Source organism: Grus americana, chromosome 4 (genome assembly GCF_028858705.1).
Source record: "Grus americana isolate bGruAme1 chromosome 4, bGruAme1.mat, whole genome shotgun sequence".
Taxonomy (NCBI): domain Eukaryota; kingdom Metazoa; phylum Chordata; class Aves; order Gruiformes; family Gruidae; genus Grus; species Grus americana.
In genome coordinates, this window is record NC_072855.1 from 26,022,741 (window position 1) to 26,035,494 (window position 12,754).

At 42.6% G+C, this 12,754-nt stretch overlaps 1 protein-coding gene across 16 annotated transcripts in view; it reads right to left on the reverse strand.

Moving 5' to 3' along the window:
• Positions 1-12,754, reverse strand: part of RBM47 (RNA binding motif protein 47) — an 80,799-nt gene that overhangs the window by 13,045 nt on the left and 55,000 nt on the right. For 5 of the 16 annotated variants that reach the window (XM_054824105.1, XM_054824091.1, XM_054824092.1 and 2 more), the window contains one exon: positions 8,926-9,076. The exons of 8 other annotated variants lie outside the window; for them this stretch is intronic. In XM_054824105.1, coding sequence (XP_054680080.1) covers positions 8,926-9,038 — 113 coding nt within the window. In that variant the 5' untranslated portion in view covers positions 9,039-9,076. Of the gene's footprint in view, positions 1-8,039; positions 8,164-8,925; positions 9,077-12,754 lie in introns of those variants that run through there. 3 more of the 16 variants (XM_054824106.1, XM_054824104.1, XM_054824101.1) reach the window with 1 other exon arrangement.

The following is a 12,754-nucleotide window of genomic DNA, read 5'->3' on the forward strand; positions in this document are numbered from 1 at the left end:
TCAACCCTACTTGTGCATTTTTTTAGTCCACAGTAAACCAGTCCTGAAAACTTGCTGCCATGTGTTCTAGGTGTACACAAGGCATGAGCTAATACTGTGGGGTTAGTGGCCTTAATAAAGCCAGATGGATTTCAGTACATCCACCAACTGTGATTAATGCTAGAAGAGGCAAAAATTTAAGCTACATTAAAATGTAGTGTCTTGTGAAATATAAGCTCTTGATTTCTAGTCTCTGAGGAGGAAGGTACACCTGATCTCATTGACAAAGATTCATAAAAGAGAGACAGACAAAAATATTAATTGCTAATGAGAAAGATTGTGCTCTGGAGACAACTAAGTTTTAAATGACTAATTACCAGGACTGAAACAAGACTGGCTTCTTTTCTTAGAAAAAGGTAAAGCCTGCTTAATTGTTCAACGCCACGTTCGAGGGATGCTAACGTCTGCCAGCCTGCCAGGAGCCAGGCCTGCGAGCCCTTTGGTTCAGTGTCTCTGCTCCAAGGACTCTCCCTCGTGAACTCTCAGACCTACACGTTTCACTGAAACCATTCAAATTTCACTTCCCCTTGCTTACGAAACTCCTTCCCTGCTGCCAGTTGGGCGGGTGTAAATAGTTCTTGCCCTAAACATTAATTACCTTCTTTTTAACCTATCTTTTTTTCACATCACAGGTCAGAATATTAAATGGGAAACTTACTGTGTTGGCAGTGACTGACCTAAAGTGTACTGTGAGCAGGCTGATTAACCGAGGCAGATCTTTTATTAAATAGAAATACCGCGCCTTGATTAACAACAACGCAGGGCCAAACGCCAGTGTCCCTTGTGCCAGGGCAAAGGCAGCTCAGGGGCCCAGCGAGAAAGTGATGCCCACAGCCCCCATAACACCTTATCCCTGGGCTTGCCCAGCACTGGGCAGTGCCTTGTGAAGTTACGCAGCCACCTGCTCCTCTGTTGATCCCGGTGTGGTAAAACAGGCTTTTACAAACACAGGGACACAGCTGGTGTCCTTGTGGCAGCAACCGCGTGTCCACTCCACTCACGTGCTCCTATAAAATGGGGTTGTTTGTTTGCTCTTAATTCATCCCTCCAGTTTTGTGTCACATAGATTTAGTGGCATCGTGTGTCCTTCTGCGGGTGACACAGCTGCCGGCAGTCACAGAGCACGGGGACGGGTGCCAGCACCACGGTGGGCAGCAGGAGAGCCCAGGGAGACCTGCTGGCTCTGCGATAACTGGGGGGAGGGAGAAGGGGATGGGGACACCTGTGCCCCTCCTGCAGACCCTGGACCGTACGAACTCCTGCTGAGCTGACACGGCGTGCCCTCACGGCCACCGCACGGCCACCTGCTTGCTTCAAGAAACCACCGCAGTTTTGTATTTTAAACCACAGCTGCTGCAGAGGGAAGGTCGGTCACTGAAATTTTAACTAAGTACACCCTGTTGACAGAGGGAAATAACAGCTACTGGTTTAAATATGACCTTCCCAGTTTTTTAGTTGAAATAATAAGGGCAAATGGTAATCCTGCTGATGATGTTGAATGGCAGCTTTGGAAGCATGGCTGCTGTTAAAGCTCTTTATTTTTAAAAGCTGACTCTTTTCTCATGGCAACTTTAGATATATAAAATGTATACAACAACAACAACAATAGCTTACTAAGAACAACTGTATAACTTTATCACAAACATCAGGTATCCACAGAAATGCTCTTGCTGAAAACCCAGTTTGCCTGTTTACAGATTTATCGGCTGAACAGAAAAACGCAGGGGCCACGTCAATGCTCCAGCATTGCTTCAAGTGTAATGTGCAAGTCACCTCCCCTTTTAAAGATAACTACAGTATCATTATACATCAGTTTTCTTTTTCTTGGCAAGACTGTCAGTCCTTTCCCATGATTTATTTGCATAAATGAGCTGAACAAAGCCAGTGTCCTTGGGGCTGTTACTGAAGCTGAGCCATGGTGTGCCCGACTGCAGGACCTGGGGCCAGCCTAGCAGTCCTGCAGCTGCAGCCACGGCAGGGAGCTGGCGTGCAAGATGCTCCTTCCCAAACTAACGGCAAAGTAGAGAGTCCCACCTCTTTGACAAACGTGCCTAATGTAGCCACCAGCCCCGCAAGTGCTCGCTGCCCTCCCATGTGCTTCCTGGCAGAAGGCTTCACCTTCTGTTTACAATCAGCTTAGGAGACATCCTGCTGGAAGCAGCGTCCTTGGCTCCTCTCCATGCACAATGCAGACAGAGGCCAGGCAGGCAGCAGGTGTGGTGGAAAAAAGGTCCGATCTTTGGTGAAAAATCCATGCAAAGACTTTGCCTGACTCCAAATTAATTTGTATTTCAATTGTCAAGGGCTAGTCCTCAGTGTGGTTTTCAACAGGAGTTGGACCACAGCTTGGTTCCCTACCTAGTGTTGCGAACAAAATGCAAATGTCTGAAGTGGAATCTTGTGGTGGGTCAGTGTAAGAGGGATTGCAGCATTTCAGCATGGCTTTTTGGCTAGGGACCTTCTCTGAAAGTCTTTCATACAGGAAAGGGAAGGTTACTAGGGATGGATGATGTCTTCCGAATTTTAACCTAAAAAGCAGTACTTGAGGCCAACAGGCCATGACAGTGCCTGCAGTGTGTCAGACACGTTGCTTTAACTGCAGCTGAACTGGATGAAGAAGTTGGCCCAGGCTAGGTTAAACACTTTGAAAGGTGGAATTTTCTTAATCTGGATCATTTTGGCAAAACTCTGTGGAGAAAGTGGTGAACTGTGTCAGCAGACCTGAAGGGGCAGGAACATCGACTGGCAAGAAACTTTGTGAGTAGCTTGTGATGAGCAGCTTGGAAGAGTAATCTCATAGATGAGATCGGCACTAGTTATTGACAGTGACAAGTCTGCCTGCTGTCCAAGTTATCCCGCTGCCAGCACCGCTAAAGCACTGCATATTCTCATCGTCATGCGTGTGCCTGAAATAAGGCAATCAAACTTGTCTATCTCCAGCTAGGGTCACCTGGGAGAAACCTTTTGGTGCTCATGGGACCCAAGGAGGTGCACATGCAGCAGCATTTGCTGCACCACATCGTTTCCCACGTGTGTTCAGGCATGAACAGGTACAGCAGCGGCTCTCTGCCCACTCTAAGTACTAATCTTAAATGTAGAGAGAAACAGTGTGACGTACCTAAGGGCTATGATAAGACTGAGCTACTAAAGTTAATGTTCTGGGCCTGAAAAGCAGTTTTTGGGGTGGAGCTGCTGCGGAGGGGGGGTCTGTGCATGATTCTTAGTTGCTTAAATTCATCCTAAGTGACCTAAGCACGGTAAAAATGGTTAGTTCCATTTAAAACACACCAAAACCTTTTTGCTTTGTCTTTTGATTGTATTCCCTTCAAAGAAGGAACATAAAGAAACAGAAAATTAAGGGTGATATTTCCAACAGTACTCAGCATCTAGCACTCCTCCCCCTGACATCAACTGTAACACTCTAATCACTTCTGTAGGGATATATTTAAGACAGTGATGAGCACTACTGAAAATCCTCCCTTAAAAGTCTTACAGGGACTGGTTATGTCCTCTAGGCATCAATGAAAAGCAACGTATTTGGCTTAAAAAAGATAACAAAATTACTATAAATCTGTCCTTTTACTTCTTTCCCCTGTTTAGGAGGAAAACACCTGAAATTACTCTGTAAATTAATCCTGGAATTTACCAGGTTAAAACTTGAATGCTAATCAGATAATTGAATACTGAATTTGTACAGTCAACAATTGGCTACAACTTCAGACTAGGATTTGAAGGTTAAAATTCTTATTTTCATCACTAACATTAAGAACAATAACAATCACAGATCTAATTCTCTTAGCCATATTATACCCATTCCCTTAGCCATATTAATCTTACCTCACAGCAATTTTATATACAATTTTAAAAATGGAGCTGAAATTATGATTCCCCTACAAAATAACGTCTCCTTGTATTGTGCATACTTCCTGCCTATTCTGTTATCAACCCTCTCTGCATCTTTCTAAGGCATATTTAATTTAAGGCGTATTTAATTTGAGGTGTGATCCTGCACAGGCTGTCAAAGGTTCCGTTTGTGTTATCCATAAGCATTATCAGTGCCCAGCTTTCCCAGGATGGAGGTCCCTCAATGACCTGGCCTCCTGGCCTAGAAACTGCAAAAATAGTATTCAATGAGAAATCAATGATGATATGTCAAATACTAAAGTGAGAAAACTTGCCTGAGCCTGGCACTTCTTGCCATTGCTTTTTGACGATCACAAGTGAACATTCTGTTCATGCATATATGGTTTTCCTACGGCAAGAATGAAGTGATGCTGATGAAAAAGTTATTGATATGCAAAAGCACCACCAACACCTAGAGCATCCTATCAACATGGTTGTTATTTTCCCTGCTTTGGCAATGTGAATTCTATCAAAGCAATGTGTGTTTCTTGAGTGTTTTTACTCTACTGCAGTGCCAAACCAGTGTTTAAACCACTTCTGAAGGAAGTTTGGTTAAGCAAAACCCCGTCTCCTCCCTTATCTTCTAATGTACTTTGCTGCAAGTCATTCAGACTTTGTCCCAACAAGTTGTGAAACCTGTGTGTTGTACCGTTTGCCCCAGCTCCATCTTTCCCCAATCCAACTCAAAATAATTCTATAACTCTCAGCTATTTTGATAGGACCGATCGCTGGCTGAGGCTGAAGTTATTATCGTGCAAGATATTTAAGCCACATGTTGAGGAAAGCTGAGAAGATGAGAGATGGGTTGTGTAATCATTCTTATCAGCTTTCCAAAACAGGAAACAACACAACCCTTCCCTTGTCCCCAAATTCCCATATTTCAGTCTAGTCAACAAAGCCTATTATTACCATGGTCAGTGAGGAAAATGTGTGATATATAAATAAAGCACAGTGTATATAACAAGTCTTTTGTATTCTAGATGAGCTGTACTTGATGGGAAACTTTTTGAGGCATTTGTTTACCACAAATGCAATTAAACAGTGTTCTCTGCAGAGATGCAGGTACAGATAAGTGTGTCCTCCTCATTAACTGTCTGCTTTAAAAAGCATTCTTTCTAGGAAAGGAAGAAGTGTTTTATTCCGTGTGGACTAGGAGCTTGCAAGCTTTTGCCATAAGACAGGAAAAACGATCTTCTGCAACTGCAAAATAAAACCACAACTAGACTCCTCTGTTAATTATTACACAGGAAAGAGAAGACATTCACCTATTTCACTTCTTGCCTCTTTGAAGAAAAATCTTATATATGAACACAGTGATTTAATTTGATCATTGAAAATGTCTGTGAAAGGCTTTGCTGAAGTCTATGGAGTAGGGATATGCGTGCACGTGCTTGTGATTTTTCATTGTTATTATAATGCAGAACACTGTCTGTCTGCATAAACATTACAGTAACATGTTCCACTCTGCAGTGCAACCAACAGTATCTAAAATAAAGTTTATAAACTACAATTCCCTTTTCAGCTTTTCTGATCAGACTTTTTCAGCTAACTCTTCTGGAGATCCCAGAGTGAAACATAACACATCCTGCCTGTTCATACAAAGTCTACTTGCTTCATCAATTTTATAACAATAAAAATAGCTTCAGACTCTTCTGTTCACCCTAATATTATGCACTCTTTTTATTGCAACGTTCTCAGTTTTGTGTTTACCACACGAACACCGCAACAACGGGGGTCCCAACCTGCAACCCTGCTTTCAGCACGAGGCAGAGATTTCAGGGAAAGCTGAAAGTGGCCCAACGTGTTCCCTCCCCCAGGTCACAGAAATGAAAATCAGCATAGAGCAAACCGCAGTTGGGATGTGAATGTTCGCTGCTGAAAGTACATTGAACTCAAAGCATTTGGCTTAGTCAGTGGCAGGGTGGTTGTGGGTTTTTTTTCCTTTGTGCACTGACATTTGACCCCTTTTATAATATGCACCTTGCACCACTGAAACCCAGTTAGTTATTTATTAAACTCAGGTACCAATAGCTGACTTGTACATATCACGCTTTTAACTGCCTGGTGTTGCCCATGTGCGGAGGAGAGGGGGATGAAAGGCAATCATCTTTGCTGTGAAATTCTGTCATATCGGCAGAAAGGAGCTGCAAAGTGCAGCAATTTGTACCTGACCTCTGATCTAAGAAGTTTGTACAAACCTTTGAACCTTGGATTGAAATTGAGAAACAAGATTTACAAGTACAAGGAAGAGATTTCCAGCACTCGTTACCTGTGCCCGGGGTTAATATTATAAATTAAAAAAAAAATGTTTAACCAAGGCAAGAACTTAGGAGGCACCATTCCTGTGCTGGGTGAATTCTAGACAATTCAACTCTGCTGAAACTACAGCTCAGTTGGAAATAACTAGGGTTTGGAAATGAAATTTCTGTGCACTTCAGAAAAGGAGTGGGATTTGAGACAGATGTAATTTGAAATCCACCTTTTGCTGACCTTAACCGGGATTTAGTTTTTTTAAAAATTAAAAGCTGAAGAAAGAAGACAAGCAACATTTGACTCAATATCATTTCTTCAGCAAAGAATGGACATGAAGTGCAGAATCAAATAGAAATGATTAAAAAGAGTAGCAAAATGGCTCCTCCTTTGTTAAATTTATTTATTTTTATCCAACACATTATCTAATCTTGGTTATACAGTGCAGATCTATATGAGAAATCCATGGAAAAATAATCAAACCAACATTACAACAAGCTCTTGATAGACAGTCATGTGGCCTTGTCTTGACAAGCCAAAAGGACATGTTCTGCAGTTCTGTTAGATTAACTGTGTTAATTCAATTAAAAAGCTCTTCACTCTTTCACACACTGGCAAGGCCTTTGGTGCAACATCATCAGCCATCACCAGCATGTGCCACCATGGACTGTGTTGGGTGTGAAGGCCTCCAGACATCAGCTGCGATAACATGATCAAAAAAGATGCCCTTTCTGCCACCCAGCCTCTCAGGCCACAGAGCATTGCAAGGGATAGCAGTAACGTTTTGCTGTGACATCCCTCACACTTTCCGAGCACTGGCTGTCATCCATGGTGAGCTTCGGTGTGCAAAGGGTGAAGGAGAACTTTACACGCGCATTTTGAAGCATGGCTTCAATCCCACCTAGCTCAGGACAGGACACCGTTACACACAACTGCTGCATCTGGTACACATGTCAATGGACAACTGGGTTATTGGTTTTAATCGAACCTTACTTGCAACAACTACGTTTCCTTTTCTTTTTTTTTTTTTTACAGTTTTAGATTCAACTGATTTTTTTCCAGATTTAAGTTCAAACTTCACTATTGTTATCAGTACCGACTCCAATAAAGCAATATATGAATAAATAAATAAATAAGGGTGAACAGATTAGCATCACGTGTCCTATGTCATATACAAGTCTTAAATGTTTCACATGCTGCTTAAGTAGAATATGAATAGAATAATATCAGAACTTGATTTCCTTAAAATGTTGTTAAATTTTCAGTATGCAGAATGAGGTACATAGATTCATTTGCATTAATAATACTTGCATATATACCCTGCTTGCTCAACCCTCGTAGCCACCTTCAATCTACAAGCCCCAAATTCTGTACCTAAAGCTAATAAACCACTTTTAATGCTTGATTCTTATGTCAATCTCTTGAAAAAGCAGAACACAATGCCAGGCAGCACAAACAGACAACAGCAGAGACAGACAAATTGAAAACACAATGTCAGGCGGTTGTAAATGGCTACCTTTCACTTCATTAATTTAAGACAATAGAAAAAATATCTCCGAGACACAATTTTGTTTGTTTTCCTCTGTCTAAAATACCAGTGGTGTAGTTTTCACTGCTCTGACATTCGCTTTGCTATTTGCTACGCCAATTCTTTTAGGTATTCACATGTTGAGCTCGTAGCTCCAGCTTAGAAGTAGTCGCTTCCTTCTCAAACAACTCTATAGGACCCTCTAAAGGAAGGCAAACCCCAAACCCGATACCTTGACAATGACATACTTTCAGTCTCAACTCCCTGATAAATGAAAACCAGATAAAAAGCCCTACAGAGCAAACAAGATTTCCCTTACCTCTCCCGTCCTGCGATCGAAGTGCAACAGGTTAAAGAGGACTTGCGCCTTTGCCCGAGCAACCTTTCTTCCTAATGGCAAGAGCCGTGTAACCTGGTTATACAGTTTATGCATCTCTTTATTGGCCAGCGAGCGTTAGCCATTTAAATTCCTTGGGAGTCATTTGTTAAGGGCTCTTAGGCTGAGGCTAAGTGGGTGGGACGGGAGGGAGAGGGGATGTTAGTGCTGCCAGACGCAGAGAGCTCTCCAAAGTAGTTTGAAGATTAATAGAAAACCATCTGCAAGGAAGGGATCTTTGGAGGGAGGGCTGGGTCCAACCTTCAGGGAAGCACAGGAAAGAGAAACCATGACATTTTCGCAGGGAGGAGGAATTTGAAGAGAAAGATTTCATTCAAAATTCAAAACTTGGAAAAAAAAAAGGGAGTGAAACATGTACAAACAACTCCTTCCTAGCACAAGGCGTTGTGCAAATAGCTTGAGTTACTCAAAACAGATAAGATAAGGGCATATTTTGCTTCATGGCATGAGTTTTTTTTCAGTGAAATCTTTTTTTTCTTTATATGTGTCTGGAAAAATTATTTCAGGCTGCGCCAAATCGATTTACCTTTGGCTGCAAGAAAAAAAAATGGTCTGCAGCTCCAGGTTTACTGATCTCGGCAGCAGTGGGACGTTAGGACTAACTCAGCCTGTGCCGCGTACCCAGCGTGCACTGTTTCAGTGACAAACACGGAAACTCAAACGTGTTTGCTTGAAATTAAAAAAAAGAGCCCGGTGCAGAAGTAAAGGCACAGGGGTGGTAAAACATGAATCATGACAGCAGAAATGGTCTGTACATAACAACGGAGCATTAGGCCCCGGGAGCACTTAGGCAAAGCAAACAACACACCTTCTTGAGCAGCCAAGAGGAGGAACCGCACCGAAACACTCTTTGGATGACGGATTTGCCCGGTCGGCAGCAGTGTGCACAACCAGCCAGCGGGAGAAGAGGGAGCAGGGCATGCCTTGGGAGATGACTAATTTCTGGGAAAGGACAATACCTGGAGAAGGTGAAAAGCAAACAGCATATTACAGAAGCAAAACAACTACAGCTTTCGGTTCTTTTGCCAGTTTTTTTTACTGGCATAGCCCTTCCTTTCTTCTTTCTCTTTTCTTCCAAAAAGTAAAACATGGTCCAGATCTCCAGCCAAGCAGTACGCAGGCAGCAACCTGAGGGCATCCTAGTGTGGAAGGAGAAATGTCTTAACCTCTCAGTGACAGACGGTGCACAGGGGTGGATTCTGCAGAGGAAGCACTGTCAGTTTGTATCAGATGGTCCTACATAATAATTTGCTCTTGCCCTCTTAGCGGCTTAATCTGGGCATGTAAAACTTAGAGACATCCCTGTACTGCAGATTCAGAGGCTGGTCAATAGAGAAAAGGGGTAGGGGAGTCAATGGATGTAGAGATAAGAGTTCTAAAATTAGAAGGCTCCAAGATAGAAATGTGAAGGATGGCAAAGACTGGCAAAAGAAGCAGCTCTGGCAGTCTCTGAGAGCCAACAGGAAGGATACCTGTTCTACTTATACTGCAAACCCAAAGGGTGATTGCAATTGTTCTGTTCTGGTTTTTTTATACTTGTTTATCCACAGTACTGTGGCCGTTGTGTTAGGCACTGTACAAACACACCTGCAGCCCAGATCCTGGTCCCAAAATGCCTGCAGCCCAAGTCTACTGTACAAGTCTTTCATCTTCAGAATTCCTCTCTGCAAATGTTAACTCGTTAGCTATGAGAGCTGCAGAGAAGCAGGTACTGCTTGCTGGCAGGGAAGCTGCAGCATGGAAATTAAGTGGTTTGCCCAAGATGATGGAAGGAATCAGTCTGAAATTCGGGGATAAAACCCAGGAGATTCTGCTAAAATCAGATCCATGCCTCAATCCCACTGATCTATACAGGGAAACGAGTATAAAATATTTAGCTGGTATAAGTGCGCAAAACTCCCCTCCAGCAGATTAATTCACCTTTTAAGTCAGTGTCCTTCTCTTTACTTTGCATTAGTCTGTTGGAAAACAAACTAAACTTGTAGCCATAAGCATTGTAAAGCGAATCCTATCAGCTACAATCATGCGTGTACTTGAATGCAGAGGGAAGACTGTTCTGGTCTAAGTGGAATGAAAAAAGCACCGATGCTAGTGAGCCAATGGGCTCATTTTTAGAAGGCTCTTCAATATACCATGTCAATTAGGCTCACGTCAGGAGGCAGCTCAAACCCTTGACTTGCATTTTATACTTTCACTTTTAGCTCCAGCTTGTTGTTAGTTTCCAAGTTATGCCCCCATTATTGTTTCAAGCAATGAACATCAGCCGATCAAGCTGCTGCAGGGTATTCTGAGGTGTTAGCATCCCCAATGGCAGAATTTGAACATATTTTAAGTTGTCCTGCAGGCTGTGCTTTTATAGGGAACCTAAGAAAGCTGGGCAGAATACTGCAAGTGTGTCCCCCAGCTTTCCCTGGCGTTAGGCACCTACTTCCCTTCGGCTTCAAGCACGCTGCATTCATAACAACGACAGGACTTTTTATATGCCTCTTTATGATGACTCTGGCATCATGAGAGGGATACACATAAGGCAGAGAGGAAAAGTGTTAAGGGCAGGGCCATCCAAGCAGCGGGGAAGATGGCTTCTGTACATGCACACATGCTTCTCTCCTCATACAGCATCCACTGCACTGGTGTAAGGATATAAACACATCTTCTCTCCTAATGTACAGCTTGAATGACACAATGAAGCGTCACTGTCTGTTAGAATAATACCTTAAATATTTAGTTTTTCCTCTTTTTGATGATTGACAGCTAAGCAGGGGCCAAATCCTAAGAGATGTGAAAGAAGAGTCCATCCAGAGCAGTCCATGACTATGTTTCCCATAGACCTTCCATTTCCTTTTATTCTCTCCCGTAGTGGGATTACACATGAAAGGTTTTTCCTAAATAATTGTTCTCCTGAATACAGTAATAGAAAAGGCCAGACATTTGAAGAAAGAAAGTGAGATTCACTAGAATGTGCCTCTCAGATGGGGACCTGCTCTCTAACACAGAAAAAGCTTTCAAGGAGATGGTGTGCTTCCCCTCGGCTGGCTCTGTTCTACAAGACACACAATCTGGCCTCTGCTGATCCAGTGCACTGGGCTTCTCCACACGATGACAAGCACTACTAAAGCATTGGTTCTGCTCCCTGAGATTTTTACAAAGATCAAACCCAAATGCCTTGGGAGATCCAGAGGCTGATCGCAGGCTCATCATTTTATTGAGGTGGGGTTATTCTCTGGATGAGAGTGAGTAATTTTGATGATCGTGGTAGGAAATTGGCTTTAGGAGGTATTTCAGGGTGGCAGCTTGGCATCGTGTGACATGCGTATGAGAGGCATGCTTCAGACTGCATGACAGTGCAGACACGTGAGCAAGTGAAAGGAGAAGGGAGAGTAAGGACTTAGCAGTGGGTTGGCTCTTATGGTTATATTTGGTCTTCAAAAACTACTGAGAGGCTGTAGTGGAATGAAAAGGGAATGTGCCAACTAAAATGTCTCACCAAAAGGACACATGAATTTAAGAGAGACTTGCAAGGGCCCCAATCTCAATCTCAGAAAATCTTTAGTTTATCAGTATAATCACACATAAGCCCGTCCTCAACCACAATACAGCCACAAAAATTAGGATCTCATAATGTAACAGACAGCCTTTTTTTTTCTTCCTTCTTTTTCTTTTCCTTCTCTTTTTAACAAAACCACTTTCTGTTTGGTGGAACAGGTTCCCACATGTTTGTAGAACCATTTTATTGCCTATTTGAATGTTTAAAGAGACAACACCACTTTATTTAAATGAATAACATGTTATTTTATACCTGTTCTTACACCATGTGAGTTAATACAGCACAATTCATCGTTTCCTGACTTTCATATGTTATTGCAGACCAGAAACTGGGGAGATCCTTCAGAGAACATACAGTCTGTACCACAACACTCTTGTTTTTTTACAGGTGGATGGTATACAATGCACATATAATTGTATACCTCAAAACAGCTTTACTACATAGTGTCAAGAGGTTTTCAGAGGTATTCAGGCACTCAGGCAGACACTTGGAGACAACAGCTTTTCAAGTTCTCTTACACCAAAGCCCTTTCCATGCATAACCTACGTCAGTGCTTTGACCTTTATCTTACCACATCACGGAGGATTCCCAGTAAATGCCCTTGCAAAGGTGAACTACCCTTCTGCTCTGCCAGCCCCAGCCACATCCCCCATCCCAGCACGGAGAGGACAAAGTCACAGCCCTGAAGGTGGAGTCCCACCAGGGGGAAATTTGGCCAAGGACACCTTGGGCTTTCCCCTTTTCTTTTTTAATCTTAGGCTTCTCTGGTTTGTGGGCAGTGAGAGTTGCCCTGATAACCTTAATGGTTACTAGACAAAGTTTTTGTGTTATTTTTAGCAAACACTTTAATTGTCATTCTGCAATGAAAGTCAGCACAGAGGATCACCCTGGAGAGTAGGCTGTTTCCCCATGTGCAATATTATGCTTTCATTTTAACCTGAAAGCACGTGTTAAGTTCCAAAATGTAAGACGACAGATACTGAATGAGCCCATGGAGTGCAATAGATTTTAATTACTGCATAAAAAAGAAGGAAACCAGCAAAACCCAAAAGTTTTTTATATAGCCACAACCATTACATTTCTATGGCATGTT